At 39.4% G+C, this 15,668-nt stretch overlaps 1 protein-coding gene across 2 annotated transcripts in view; it reads left to right on the top strand.

Moving 5' to 3' along the window:
• SUGCT (succinyl-CoA:glutarate-CoA transferase) overlaps positions 1-15,668 on the top strand; it is a 714,309-nt gene that overhangs the window by 155,822 nt on the left and 542,819 nt on the right. For both annotated transcript variants that reach the window (XM_038562658.1, XM_038562657.1), the window contains one exon: positions 15,000-15,095. In XM_038562658.1, the coding sequence (XP_038418586.1) occupies positions 15,000-15,095 (96 nt within the window). The remainder of the gene's footprint in view (positions 1-14,999; positions 15,096-15,668) is intronic.

The raw sequence follows: 15,668 nt of genomic DNA, 5'->3' as shown, positions 1-15,668 counted from the left end.
TCTGCTCAGGTCTTAAAAGCCTACGGTCAAGGCGTCTGGTTGTCTGCTGCTCTCACTTGGGGCTCAGAGTCCTCTTCCAAACCCATCCAGAATATAGTTCCTGTGGCTATTGAGCTCATGCAGGCTGTGTTGTCAAGGCCAGCAGGAGTATGTCTCCCTGAGCTTCACTTTAATTAATTAATTAAATAATTATTTTTTAAGTTTTTATTTAAATTCCGGTTAGTTAACATACAGTGTAATATTCATTTCAGGTGTGTGATGTAGTGATTCAACACTTCCATACCATACCCAGTGCTCATCACTAGTGTGCTCCTTAATCCCCATCACCTATTTTTTTTTTCCCATCACCTATTTAACTCATCCCTCCACCTCCCTCCTCTCTGGTAACCATCAGTTTGTTCTCTATAGGTAAGAGACTGTTTCTTAGTTTGCCTCTCTCTCTTTTTCCCCCCTTTGCTCATTTATTTTGTTTCTTAAATTCCACATACAAGTGAAATCATGTGGGACTTGTCTTTCTCTGACTTAGTTCACTTAGCATTACACTCTCTAGCACCATCCATGTTATTGCAAAAGGCAATGCATTCTTTTTTATGGCTGAGTAATATTCTGGTGTGTGTGTGTGTGTGTGTGTGTGTGTACCACATTTTCTTTATCCATTCATTAGTTGATGGACACTTGGGCCATTTTCATAATTTGACTATTGTAGATAATGCTGCTATAAATATTGGGGTATGTGTATCCCTTTGAATTACTGTTTTTGTGTTCTTTGGGTAAATATCTAGTTGTCCGGTTGCTGAATGGAAACTTCCATACTGTTTTCCAGAGTGGCTGCACCAGTTTGCATTCCTACCAACAGTGCAAGAGGGTCTCCTTTCTCCACATCCTTTCCAACACCTGTTGTTGCTTGTGTTATTGACATTCTGACAGGTGTGAGGTGATGTCTTATTGTAGTTTTGACTTGTATTTCCATGATTATCCTTGATGTTGAGCATCTTTTCATGTGTCTTTTGGGCTCTGGATGTCCTCTTTGGAAAAATGTCTACTCATATCTTCTGGCCATTTTTTAAATTGAATTATTTGTTTTTTGGGTGTTGAGTTTGATAAGTTCTGACATATTTTGGATACTGACCCTTTATCAGATATGTCATTTGCAAGTATCTTCTCCCATTTCATAGATTGCCTTTTAGTTTGTTGGCTGTGTCCTTCACTATGCAGAAGCTTTTTATTTTGATGTAGCTCCAGTAGTTTATTTTTGAGTTTGTTTCCCTTGCCTCAGGAAACATATCTAGAAAGCAGTTGCTACAGCCATTGTCAAAGAGGTACTGCCTATGTTCTCCTCTAGGACTTTTATGGTTTCAGGCCTCACAATTAGGGCTTTAATCCATTTTGGATTAATTTTGTGTATGGTGTAAGAGAGTGCTCCAGTTTCATTCTTCTGCATGTCACTGTCTAGTTTTCCCAACACTGTTGAGGAGACTGTCTTTTTTCCATTGGATATTCTTTCCTGCTTTGTCCAAGATTAATTGACCATATAATTGTTGGTTCATTTCTGGGTTTTCTATTCTGTTCCATTGATCTATGTGTCTGTTTTTGTGCCAGCACCATACTGTTTTGATCACTACAGCTTTGTAATGTAACTTGAAGTCTGGAGTTGTGATGCTTCCAGCTTTGCTTTTCTTTTTCAAGGTTGCCTTGGCTAATTGAGGTCTTTTAGTAGTTCCATACAATTTTTAGGATTGTTTGTTCTAGCTCTGTGAAAAATGCTGGTGGTATTTTGATAGAGATTGCATTAAATCTGTACATTGCTTTGGATAATATACACATTTTAACAATATTTGTTCTTCCAGTGTCTTTCCATTTCTTTGTGTCATCTTTAGTTCCTTTCATCAGTGTTTTATAGTTCTCAGAGTATAAGTCTTTCACGTCTTTGGTTAGGCTTATTCCTAGGTATTTCATAGTAAATGGGATGGATTCCTTAATTTCACTTTCTGCTACTTCATTGTTGGTGTATAGAAATGCAACAGATTTCTGTATATTGATTTTGTATCCTGTGACTTTACTGAATTCATGTATCAGGTCTGCAGTTTTTTGGTTGAGCTTTACCTTATTTTAAAAGTTTCTCTGACTAGATCAACACAATTTTCCTTTTTTATTAACTGAAAGTCAGTTGATATTAACCTAATCATGGAAGTGACATCCCATCAGAAGGGGAAGGGATTATATGGGGTGCCTTTGCAGGGAGATGGAAATTCTGGTGGCCATCTTAGAATCATGCCTATCATAAGCCTTTGTGTGGATAACCACCGAATATCAATGGCTTTCTCTCACCAATCATCCAGGCTTTAGCAGTTGGACATATAACCAGCCATGGGTATCTCCACTTGGATGTGCCAACTACACCTTTAAGTCAGTGTATTCCCCTTCTAAGCTCCCCGACATACAGAAACCCTAGCCTTTTTCTTCACTAGGAAAGCCATTTCTATAAATAAATTCAAATTCCTTTTAGGGTCCAGGCTAAAAACCGTTGAAGCCCTTTTCTACCCTTTTTTCTATTCCTTGTAGTTTCTTCTCAGATCTTGTAGTTCCTTTCTTCAGATGTCTCTCAGATTTGCCATTTCTTCTGTTCTTGTAGCATCTACACCTTAGACCCATGCAAGCTTGTCTGTATACTTGCAAGGAAGGTAAACAGTCTGAAGACTGTCTACTGTGTACTGTATTCTGAACATGCATAGGCCTGTGGTCCCTTCCCCTTATAAGTGGATAATATATTATTGAATAGTGTTGAATAAATAGTGACATTTTGGTCAAGGTCACCAGGATATGAAGGCAGAGGTAATCAGAACTAGAGGGAAATTGTGGTAAGTAGAGGATTGGAGAAATTTCCCTGAACTAGCATGGCCAAACAAAGTGTCTGAAGCTCTTAAAATGAACCATGACTCTCTGTAGAAGACCAGTGTCAGGATCCCTGGGTGGCGCAGCAGTTTAGCACCTGCCTTTGGCCCAGGGCGCGATCCTGGAGACCCGGGACCGAATCCCACGTCGGACTCCCGGTGCACGGAGCCTGCTTCTCCCTCTGCCTATGTCTCTGCCTCTCTCTCTCTCTCTGACTATCATAAATAAAAAAAAAAAAATAAAGATCCAGTGTCTTGGGCTCTGTGGAACATTGGAGATTGAACAGGTCATTGGGAGTCAGCCTTTAGTCAATTTCTTAGCCTCTGAATCCCTCCTAGGACCTTTTGGGACTCCTGTTTCTGAGCTGACCCTCACTCCCAGGCTAATTCAGATTCAAGAGAAGAGTTGTTATTTCATCTCCCCACCCAATTCGTAAGTCATGTGCACCATCATATACTCACTTTTAGCTCAGCGAGGGCTTGACCTCTGAAGATTCTCTTTTTGGTCCCTGAGCCACCTGTGTAGCTTTCTTTACCTTGAAGATGAGGCCTTGGGCCCTCACATGGCTCAGTTAGGGAGCCAGTCAGAGAATGTACATTTGGTACGCTGTAAAAGAACGAATGAATTTGTTCTGTGTGACTCCAGTGGACAGAGCCAGGGTTTCAAGGGACAAAGAGGCAAATCTCAGCCTGTTCTTTACACTCTATGAAGATGCCTTCTGCTATTCTGCTTTCCCATAGGGATTGTGTCCAAATTTCCTCTTTTTCACTTGAAATATTTTTCCATGAGGAGTGCCTGTTAAGCCTTCGACTCTTGGTTTTGGCTCAGGTCATCATCTCAGGGTCATGAGACCCAGCTTCTTGTTGAGCTCTTTGCTCATGGTGGAGTCTGCTGAAGACTCTCTCTTGCTCCCTCTGCACCACCCCCATATAAATAAATAAATTTTAAGAAAAAAGTTCTCCTCCCAAAATAAAGGAAAACTGTGCCATTCATTTATTTTCACAAGTTTAATAATTACCGAGGGCCTTACGTAGTGTTCCTGCTGTTGGGGAGAATCCTTTCCCTCCTGAAGCCTCCATCCTAATGGACAGAGAGACACAATATGAAATGACTGCAGCTGAGCCATTATGTAGGGAAGACTTCACTGCAAGATGACATTTTGAACCATAATTCCTTCACTTGTCCTTCCTTTCTTATCCTTGTCAATCTTGCTTAAGATTCCACACCTTCCAATTTTCCCTTTTGCTTGCATAATTAAACACACTTTTTTTTTATTTTTAAAAATAAAACCTTTATCTTCCTGCTCAATGTGTGTGAGCTACTGTCCACTCTCCTTCCCTTTACTTCTCTTTCTTTACACAAGCCTCGAAAGGACTCTTGTGGCTCCTATATTCTTTTCATTCATTCCTTAGCTCCCTTTAATCTTGCTTTTGTTCTTACTGCTTTACTGGTGCCTCTTAATGATCACTTATGATCTCCTGTTCGTCCAATCTAATGCCTTATTTCATTCATTCATTCAAAAAGAGCCAGTACTTTTCCATCTCTGCTGTGACTTTGCCTACAGAATTTCTTTCATGTGGAAGGCTCTTTTCTTTGTTTTTGCATGCCTGCATTTCCTTTATCAAAGGGTCAGCTCAAATGTCACTTTTTCTTTTTTCTTTTTAAAAAAGATTTTATTTATCTATTTCAGAGAGAGAGAGAGAGAGAGAGAGAGCGAGAGCGAGCAGGAGCAGGGGGAGGACCAGAAGGAGAAGGAGAAGTAGGCCCCTGCTGAGCAGGGAGCCTGATGCAGGGCTCCATCCTGGGAGCCCGGATCATGTCCTGAGCCAAAGGCAGATGCTTAATTGACTGAGCCACCCAGGCACCCCTCCCTTTTTATTTCTACTTCATATTTTTAAAAAAAGGTCTCTTGTGGGACTGATTATTTCTATTTTGAACTATAGATTTTAATTTTCTTGAGAGATAAAACTCTCTTTTATTGCTTTTGGGAATCTGTGCACCTCACAGAGTGCTCTGCATATAGTAAGAGCTTACTAAATATTTGTGCTAAATGCATGATGGAATCAATAAACAAAAGCAACTTTCATTTCTCATAACTCCTTTTTAAAGCTAGTGTTGCAGAACAATGTATTACTTTATTCTAAAAACAGAAATTAAAAAAATATTTGAGTATAGTTGACATACAATGTTGCATTGGTTTCAGGTGTACAGCACAGTGATTCAACTTCTCTATACTTATGCTGCACTCAACCTAAGTGTAGCTGCCATCTGCCACCATACAGTGCTGTTAAAATATCTCTGACTATATTCCCTAGGCTGTGCCTTCTATTCCCGTGACTTATTCATTCCCTAACTGGAAGCCTGTATCTCCCACTTCCCTTCACCCATTTTGCCCATCCTCACATCCCCTTACCCTCTGGTGATCATCAGATCTGATTCTGCTTTTTATTTGTTTATTCATTTGTTTTTTTATTTTTTAAAGATTTTATTTATTCATGAGAGACACAGAGAGACACAGAGAGAGGCAGAGATACAGGCAGAGGGAGAAGCAGGCTCCATGCAGGGAGCCCGACATGGGACTCGATCCTGGGTCTCCAAGATCACACCCTGGGCTGAAGGTGGCACTAAACTCTGAGCCACCCAGGCTGCCCATCATTTGTTTTTAAAAACAAATATTTTAAAGATATATTTATTTATGACAGAGAGTGTGCATGGGACGGGAGGGCCAGAGGGGGAGAGAGAGAGAATCTCAAGCAGACTCCCTGCTGAGTGCAGAGCCTGATGCAGGGCTCCAGCCCAGGACCTTGAGATTGTGACCAGAGCCAAAATCAAGAGTGGGACGCTCAACCAACTGAGCCACCCAGGTGCCCTAAATACGAATATTTTAAAGAATGAAGTCATCTAAAATGTAAAACCATATTTGAAGAAAACATTTGAAACCAAAGGCATCATAGGAATCAATAAGTAAACCATGTCATTAAATGTTGTTTTTCTATATTTCCACTTACTCATCACATTTTTTCCTTTAGTTATTTATAACCACTTTTTGAGTGAAATGATTGACTGGGTCAGTGATTAATGGTAAGAAATATGTTTGATGTATTTTCCTAAACATGCTTTTGAAATTCTGTCTCTCTCTGTTGTCTGGTCTTACCTTCTGGCATTTGATATCCGGTTTCCTCATGTCTGATTTTGATTCTGATGGATTGGGAAAATTATTCTGAGTATAATGCAAATATGTTTTCCTTCTGAGTTCAGTACATAAAATAAACATCAATATGATTTGACTCCCATTAGTGATAGTTTAGAGGAATGTGAAATGTGTGTGTTCCTTTCATTAAGTTAAAAAATTGCATGAAGAGAAAGATTGGATAAAATGTTCTTCCTTCGCTAAGCAAATAAAAGTAGAGATTTTTAAATTGCATAACAGTTCAACGGTTTTTTTCAGTGTTTACAGGTAAAATGTTTATAGGTTGTTGTTTATTTCTAATTACTTTGGAATAGAAGCCAAGACAGAGTTGCAACAAAGCAGAAATCTTTGAATCTTAAGTATTATGTGATAATTAAGGTCAAACTTACCTGTAGAGGTTTATCTAATGGAAAAGGATGTTTAATGACTGATTTTTCTTTATCGACGTAGGACAGGCCTGTAAAACTTTCCCAGGATCGTGGCCATTCAGACATTTTGAGGAGTCTGCTTCTGTATAAAATATAGTACAGAATGCCGAATCTGGATGAGCTGAGTTCTGGTCCTGGCTTGTGTATTTACTAGGTATATAACCTTGGGCAGATTCTAAACTGCTGTGTGCCTCCGTTTTCTCTTTTGTAAAATGGGTTCATCATAGCACATCTCTCATATAGTTGATGTGGATGAAATGAGATAATTTGCATAAAATGCTTAGAACAGGGACGCCTGGGTGGCTCAGGGGTTGGGCTCCTGCCTTTGGCTCAGTTGTGATCCTGGGATCCGGGATCGAGTCCCACATCGGGCTCCCTGCGAGGAGCCTGCTTCTCCCTCTGCCTGTCTCTGCCTCTCTCTCTCTCTCAGTCTGTGTCTCTCATGAATAAATAAATAAATAAATCTTAAAAAAAAATAAAATGCTTAGAACAGTATATAGTAAGTGCTTGACAAGCATTAGTTTTTACCATTAGTGAATACTAGAAGCTTAAAGTGGTAAATATAGTATGTATAGGTAGAGTTCTTATTCTTTCTTCAACATGGGACATCCAAAATACTTTCTCTACTCCTCAACATTTTTCCTCTTCAGCCCTAGTGATTCTAAGGACTCTGTTTACTTTAAGAAGTGAGGGACACAGTGTAGCAGATTAAATTGCATAGGGAGTTTTGACATGTAAAGTAATGGTGTTTGGATTAAAAAGATGTCAGAATCTTAACAGTTCTTGGGATGCCTGGGTGGCTCGGCAGTTGAGTATCTGCCTTCGGCTCAGGGCATGATCCCAGGATCTGGGATTGAGTCCTGCATTGGGCTCCATGTGAGGAGCCTGCTTCTACCTCTGCCTATGCCTCTCTCTCTCTCTCTCTCTCTCTGTGTGTGTGTCTCTCATGAATAAATAAATAAATCTTAAAAAAAAGAATATTAACAGTTCTTTCTGATGAGAGGCTAAATCTTAACAGATGTATTCTCTATAAATGCTGGCCCTTTCATTTGTTTTTTAATGTATTTTCTGCAAAAGGATGTTTTATAGTTACTGAATGAGTGAAGTTGAGCAGAAGAACCTGAGGAGAATTATTGATTCAGTTAATGAAGTGCTTTCTAAGCAAATGTAGAGGACAGCTGAGAGATTGTGTAGGGATTCCAGTCCCCTTGAGTGATGTGGGGGTCCTTGCAGGGAATATAGACTGTGAAGCCCAGGATATAATGAAGGATGTAGGACATGAAACCAAGCGCTGTGAGGATGAGAGGGAGTGGGAACCAAGAGAGAGGAGGTAAGTGGTGTAGGGATGGGTTGGAGAGTAGAGTGACCTGCACGTGAGTCATAGTTTTGCCATTCGCCAACCTGCTGTTTGATCTAAGTGAGACAGCGAATCTCCCTAGGCTTAGTTTTCCCATTTGTAAAATAGAGGTTGTAATACCAACGTCATGTGAGATAATTTGGTTTCATTCATTGCTCCTTTATATTCCATTTAACAGCCAGCTGATTCAATTCTTGTAAATCAGTGGCTTCCCATGACACTTGGAATGATATCCCAGATCCTTACGCAGGCCTGCAATACCTGCATGATCTGGTGCTTTCATTCTTCTTTCACCCATCTTGTCTACTGCCTCCTTTACTGACCATGTTCCAGCTACAGTGTCCTTCTTTCTCTTCTGAATTATGGTTAATTTTTACTGTGATAACGTCTCTTAATTGGTTGATGTTGTTGCCTAGAAACATTGCCTTAGATTTTCACATGCTTTCTACAGGTCTCAGGTTCACTGTATACCCAAAGTTTAAAATAAATACCCAGGACTCTGTGCTGATATAAATAAATGATTGAATAAATAAATAGGAGAAAAGAGACAAATTTCCTGTGCAGAATTCCAATAATTTATGGGGACAGTTCATCCTCAAGAAAGAGGAGCATAACTCCCCACTCCTTAAGTGTGGGCTGTGCTTGGTGACGTCCTTTCAAGAGTACAATGTAGAAAGGGGAGAAGGAAGAAGAATGATTTGCTGTAGAGATACCTGATAACTACCACCTCAGGCAGGTGATCAAGGTCAACACCAACAGTGATGTCATAGACATAGTTTGTATCTTTAATATAATGTGATGTAAATGGCAGTTTACTTTCTTCCAAAAATCCAAACCCCTATAAATCCAAACCCATAGTTTTCTAATTATGAGGAAAAACACACACACACAAAAATCCCCATTGAGGAACATTCTCCAAAAATACCTGATCTGTACTCCTCAAAACTGTCAAAGTCATCAGAAAGAAGGAATGCATGATAAACCATTACAGTTGAGAGTAGTTTAAGGAAGCAAAGACTAACTATAATGTGATAGGTACCCTGAATGGGGATCTCGGAACTGAAAAGAATATTAAAAACAAAGGAAGTCCAAGCATACGGATTTTAGTAACAATGCATTTGTGTTGGCTCTTTCATTGTAAAACACGTATCATACTGAGGTAAGATGTTAATAATAGGGGCATTGGGATGAATAAGTCATGGGGATGAAAGGCGTAGTAGGGGACAGAGTCCGTGGTACTGTAACAGCACTGTATGGTGGCAGATGGTAGCTATCCTTGTGGTGAGCACAGCATAAGTATAGAGAAGTTGAATCACTCTGTGGTACACCTGAAACTAATGTAACATGGTGTCCACTCAAATTTAAAAATTAAAAAGTACAATCAAGCAGAGAGGAAAAAATAAAAGTAATAGGAGAACTGGGTATGGAGTATATGAGCGCTCTTTACCCTCTTGGTTAAGGTTCCTGTAAATCTAAAGCCATCCTAAAATAAAAATTGAAAAGATTGTAAACATTTCCCTACATGGTGCTATATTCTTCTGTTGTATCATCTGGGATGCTTACTTTGTCTGCTGTTACATGTAGGTATCCATTATATATGGGTCTTGTAGTTTATTTAACTTACCCCTGTTTTGGGGGGGTACTGGCTCTGGTAGTTTGTACTTGCCTCATGGGCCATACCTATGATTAGAGGAAGGGCTGTTCTTGACATGGGGCCTTACCTTCCTGTGTTTTATCTTATTTCTCATTTCTTCTCTCATTTTATCTCTCTATATTTTCCCCTTAGGGAATGACTTTAAATACTTTCTATATGCTGCTGACCCCAGCCCAAGTGATGGTCTTGTGGGCATCTCCAATTCAACACATGCAAAGGTGGATTCTTATTTGCTTTGCTTTCACCTTGTTCCTCTCTCTCTCTTATTTCTGTTAATGCCTTCAGAACTCACCCAGATATTCAGGTGGAAACCTGGGAATTAAGCGTAGTTCCTTCCTCTCCTTTACCATTTTATCTCCCGTCCTCCTAAAATAACAGTCTTTCACATGTTCTGTCCATCCTGTCCCTAACAGCTATCTTAAACAGGCTGATTTGTCTCTTTCCCCTGCCACCAACCTAGTCTGAGCTATTATCAGCTTATGCCCGGACCTTCACAATATCCATAACTGGTCCCCTTTCTCTCTTGTTTCTATTCAGTCTGTTCTTTGGATTTAATTGCAAATGCAGTGGGAAGCCCTGTGAGTCTTTGAGAAGAAGGATAATAGGCTGTAATTCTTGATTTTAAAGTGCTCATCGTGAGGGGTACCTGGCTGGCTCAGAGGCTTTGATTTCGGGGTTGTAAATTCGAGCCCCACATTGAGTGTAGAGATTACTTTAAAAAAAAAGTGATCATTCTGAAAGCTGTGCAGAGAATGACACCTTACCCATGACCTGCAGGAAGTAGCATGATCTCTCAACCTCTCCAGTTTCATTTCCCATCTCTTTCTTGTTATGCTTCAGTTACATTGGTGTACTTTCAGATTTTTTTTCTCACTCTATCTTTTTTATCCCCCTGTATGCCACTCTCTTACTTGCCTTAGGGCTTTCACACATGTTATTCTTTCTGTTTTTAAACTTCTCCCCATGGCAGTTCCTGTAACTGTTTGTCTTCTCCACTTTTCTTAAGTCCAATGAGGGCAGGACTACATCTTTCCATTTTCATTTGCATACCCGGTACCTAACATAATGCCTTGTACAAAGCAGCACTCCCTATTTATTGAATAAATAAATGAATAATTACTGTTCTCATTTGTGCATTAAAAAAAATTAGTGTAGGAACTCTACAGTAGGTAGAGAACGTATGAAGGGTTTTCAGTACACAGTTGTTACCCTGAAATAGATCCCAATTTAAAAGAAGGGATAGGATCAGCTATGAGTAATATTGTAGCACAGAGGAGGGCACTGTAGTTGTTGTAGTTTAAAGTTCTGTCATTAACCAGCGGTGTGACCTCAGACAAGTTATTTCCTTCTCTGTTTCTTTCTTCATCCATCTCTAATATTAAGGGGTTTGGCTAGATTTTTCCTGAGGTTTTGGTTCTCCAATCTGGTGTGCAGTTAAAGATGCATTGGTTAAATTATTTTTTTCCCAGGCTCCATCCCTGGAGAGTCTGATTCAGTAGACTTAGGGTGTGGTCCAGGAATTCTCCAGGTGATTATGATGCATAGCTAAACTTAGGAGCCACTCATCTAGATCCTCTCAGCTTTGCCATCTTATAAGTATAGTTGTAGGACGAGGCAGACTCTGAAGGTGCAGCTGGAATTAGGCAGATTAAGGTGTTGTCTTTGTTCAGAGGCAGGGAAAATAGTTTTTTTGCTTGGATGGTGAGGGGGACTTAATGGAAATGGTGATGTTGAAATGGACTTTGAAGAACAGACGGGGAGATGAGCAGGAGTGAAGCATGATTGATGTTCAGCCCAGCTTAGTTGGAGGTCAGCATATGTGCAAGGGAACAGGAAGGAAAATCTACCAGTTATGATGTAATGGGCCAGAGTTCGAGTGTTGTTTTCCCCACTTTACCCGTCATACTTAGTTGTCCTTTCGGAGATGAAAGATTCTATTATTGCAGCTCGATCCTCATTTGGTAGAAGTGAAACATGTGGTGACAGACACCATGGGGCTGCTTTGGGAAATAATTGGGTGCATTCTTCCTCATGTCTTTTGGGGCTGTGCCCTTTGAGATCTACTTTGACCACCCCATTGGTTTTCTGGTTAGACACACAGAATACCACGACCCTCTATGTTATCTAAAATAATAGTTTTGCTGTCAGAATGATTATTATTAAACCAAAGTTGGCTTTTTTGTTTAGATGAAACCATATAAAGGCAACATTCTGAGTAAATTATATAGCGTCCACATGATGAAATAATGAGCCTAAGTTTAAGGGATGAAAGTAATGATCTAATGCAATATTTAGAATGGATATACAGTATGTAGTTATTAACCTAAAAGTCACATCCTGCATTCTTTTGATTTGTGGAAAATTTGTCATTAATTGCCAGGAAGCCTGATTTTTCATACATAGTCATAGCTGTTGACTTTCTCCCCCTTCTCTTGCCTTAAAATACTTCATTGTAAATAGTAGATTATTCTCAGATTTGCAATGCCCCTTTTAAACATTGGGTTGCTAAGTTTAGCCCTCTTGCTCTCATTTTTTTTTTAAATAGAATTCTTTTTTTCCCCTAAATTTGCCTCTGAATAGTTACTGACAAATCACGCTTTGTTTTTGGGTGGCCATGGCTTAAAATCTTATCTAACCTTTCTGCCCAGTGGGAGCCTGCTAGTTCTGAAATCTTTTTGTTTTTGTGACTTATCATTGTGTGGAGGAAATTGATAGAGCATCTCATTAAGAAACAGTCTGTGAGATGAGTTTTGGCAACCCATTCAAACTTACCCTAAATAGGGCTTCTCTTATTAAATAGTTGTCAAAGATAGAGCTTAGTAAGGTAAGGTCAGAAACACAGAAGTCAAAATTGAAAAGAAAGGAAGAAATTGTGGACCAGAAATGAGGCTATCAGGCTGATCTCCAGCCTACAATTCAGCCCATACCTACTTCTGTCAACAATCTCAGATCAATCTACGATTTACAGGTTAACCTGTGATCATCCAGTCTGTCCACTACCTCTTTTTTTTTTTTTTTTTTTAAAGATTTTACCTATTTGAGAGAGACCATGCAAGCCTGAGCAGGAGGAGAGCCAGAGGGAGAAGGAAAAGCAGACTCTCCATGAGCAGAAAGCCAGATAAGGAGCCCCATCCCAGGATCCTGGGATCATGACCTGAGCCAGCTTAACCAACTGAGTCATCCAGGTGTCCCAGCCCACTGCCTCTTGAGGCTATGCTGATGTTAGTCTATTACCTACCAGTTGACTTTGAAATTTAAAAAGTAGAAATACCAAGCCTCTTATGATTCTTTGCTTGCAAAGAATTACCTTTATTAATGTGAATCCTTGGCCTCCAGGAGCACCAGAACAACCTGGAGAGTGACTTTCACCAGAATTTATTTGTAAGAAACCACCCCTACCTCCACTCTAACAAAAGTAGATCAGAGAAAATTCTTTGTTACAGAAAAACCCCAGATTTGAGAAAATTTCCCCAATTTCAGGAAGAGCTTTTATGGAAAAATGACTACAATTTCATTCCTGGTATCTTCTAGACTGTTACGAAGAATAATAGTCAGAGGTGTAGACCTTGGAAGCAAATGTAAGACCATTTAGTATTTTACAGATCATGTTGTTTGCTCATGCTGCCCAGGGTGACGTTGTAGACCTGCTTCTGCCTCAACCAGAACACTTGGGATATTATTATCTGCTCATATATTAGGATTTCATGCATTATTTGTTTGATACAGGAGTTCTGCTTAAAAAAATATTGAAAACCACCCATTTTGTTTAAATGCCCAATATTTTATAGAGAATGTGTCTGAAGGTCAAGGTATTTAAATTAAATACCTATAGTCATACAACTACTTGGAGGTGACAAATGAAAAACCATGAAACTGGACTTCCCATCCAGTGCATTTTTTACTACAAAATGTTGATTTGATTTTCCATTTTGAAAGACACAGAAGTGATCTGTGAAATGGTGATTAGCACTAGGCAGCCCCAGGCAGCCCTGGAATGCTCCATGGTTCAAATGCCTGAGACCAGATGGAGGTCCAGAAGTGGATGACTCAAAGTTTATTAGTTTTGCCACCTGGGCAGTACAGCCGAACCAGCTGCCATAAGGCAGTTCCAATTTCAACAGAGCAGTAAATGAACATAAAAGTGAGTGTAAATCCCAAGAATAAAGTAAAGGAGAATGTCTTCTGCTCTAAGGGGCTGCATGCAGGCTGAGGCCTATTGATAGGCCTTGTGGGAGGCACGCTGCCATGCCAGGTACAGGGCAATATCAGGTTGTATCACCAAGGCCTGAAAAACAAATCCTTGAGTTATTTCAGGAGCCAAACTCAGTTCGGGATATGTTTGACTTGCTGGCTTGGGAGATTCCCCATCACATCTGATCATCTAGGATGGGAAGAATGAGCCCATGCTATCTTATGATTATGTCATGAGGCCAGAAGCTTTCTTTCTGGAAACAATGGAAGGTTGTCATTAGGTTGTTTTTCCATAGTTTGGGACCCTTGGAGGCATGGTTATTCATGGGAACATAATCTCCTTGTGGCAGGTCACCAGGAGTCAAGTCCATTATCCTCCTGTTATCCTCCTATGGAATTGAGTTATTGTAGGCTTTCAAGATATGTGTATGAAGTACTGCAAGAGTCAGAGATTGACCTTAAGGTTTGAGATGACCCCTTTAATAAATCTAGGGCTTTTGAAAATTGAAGTAAGTAGGATAATGAGGATATAGGGTTAGGACTAGGTTTTAAAGAGGTAGAGCACTTTTTTGTGCAAATAGGATGATTCAATAAGGAGTTTTAACAAGTCAAGTAATGTCGATCGTCGGTGCCAGTAAGAATGCTTTGGGCAGCTAGAAACAGAAGACTTGACTGAGTCGATGTCAACAAAATAGAGGTTTATTATTGTTATTTTTCTCATGAAATGAGCAATTTATTTATTTTTTATTTTTTACTTTTTTTTTGAAATGAGCAATTTAAAGGAATATGGCTCATGACTGGTTCAGCTGGTCATTTATGACACAGGCTCTTTTTTTTTTTTTTTTTGTCATCTTGACAGAAAGTAAAAGGACATGGGTGAAGAGGGGAAAGGAATGTACTGGTTGCTGATGTATTTTGCTATGGTTTTTCTGCTAAAGGCTGGACCAAGGTTTCATCTATTGGGCCAACCTCTGTCTTCAGGTGATCTTTTCGAGAGCTGAATGTTATTCATATTTAGTCTCGTGCAGTAATGTAATACTGCTCTTCCTTTCTTTGTAGGATGATGCCTATATATTTGCTGATATATTTTGAGTTGCCTTTCTCTCTCTCCTTTCTTTCTTTCTTTCTTTCTTTCTTTCTTTCTTTCTTTCTTTCTTTCTTTCTTCTTTCTTTCTTCTTTATTTTTTTGCAATGACATGAAGTGAATTCAAATAAGAACTTAGGTAGTATAACCTTCTTTTTATGATTTGTGGGTAAACTACCTTTTTTTTTTTTCCCTCCTGGTAGGTGGCATGTTTGACTCACATAGCTGCTAATTATCTTATTGGCCAAAAGGAAGCAGAACGTTGGGGCACAGCTCATGTCAGCATTGTTCCTTATCAGGTAAGAATGATACACACAACATAGGGTTGGGCTATTCTAATCTGTGGGTTTGTATGATACGAGTTTGGGAGATGATTTCCCTTTTTAAGAAAAAGCCTCGTGGGGTATTCTGTTATATATCTTTGTCTGACTATAACAAGGTTCTGTTGTTCACTTTAAATTCTGTATTTTGCACATTTCTTCGTCAGAAGATTAGTAATAGGACACTTAAAAGGATCAAAGGAAGTCGCTGAAAGTGAGTGACTTTTGGCCTCATATGATGGTTTTTTTTTTCATCCCAAAGAAGCACTGATTGTAGCCATTTTATAAAGCATGGTTTGTTCACCATGTCAATTATAAACCAAATGTTACCTATCTCAGCTGACAATAACATTCTCATAGGGTTGGAGTAAAATGAAAATTTGCATGTGACGGATCTTTATTTTCAGAGCAAAGCAGATGGTTTAGGGACTGATGCTCTTTATTAAGTGTCTAAACTTGTCCTTAGAAATTCTTGACGTTGGCTAGTGCGAAAGAATGTGTGAAAGAACTGTGATCCTTCACAAATAAAAATGAGAACAGCAACTCTAACTC

This window comes from Canis lupus, chromosome 18 (assembly GCF_011100685.1).
Source record: "Canis lupus familiaris isolate Mischka breed German Shepherd chromosome 18, alternate assembly UU_Cfam_GSD_1.0, whole genome shotgun sequence".
Taxonomy (NCBI): Eukaryota; Metazoa; Chordata; class Mammalia; order Carnivora; family Canidae; genus Canis; species Canis lupus.
This window is presented reverse-complemented; position numbering and strand designations above follow the sequence as displayed.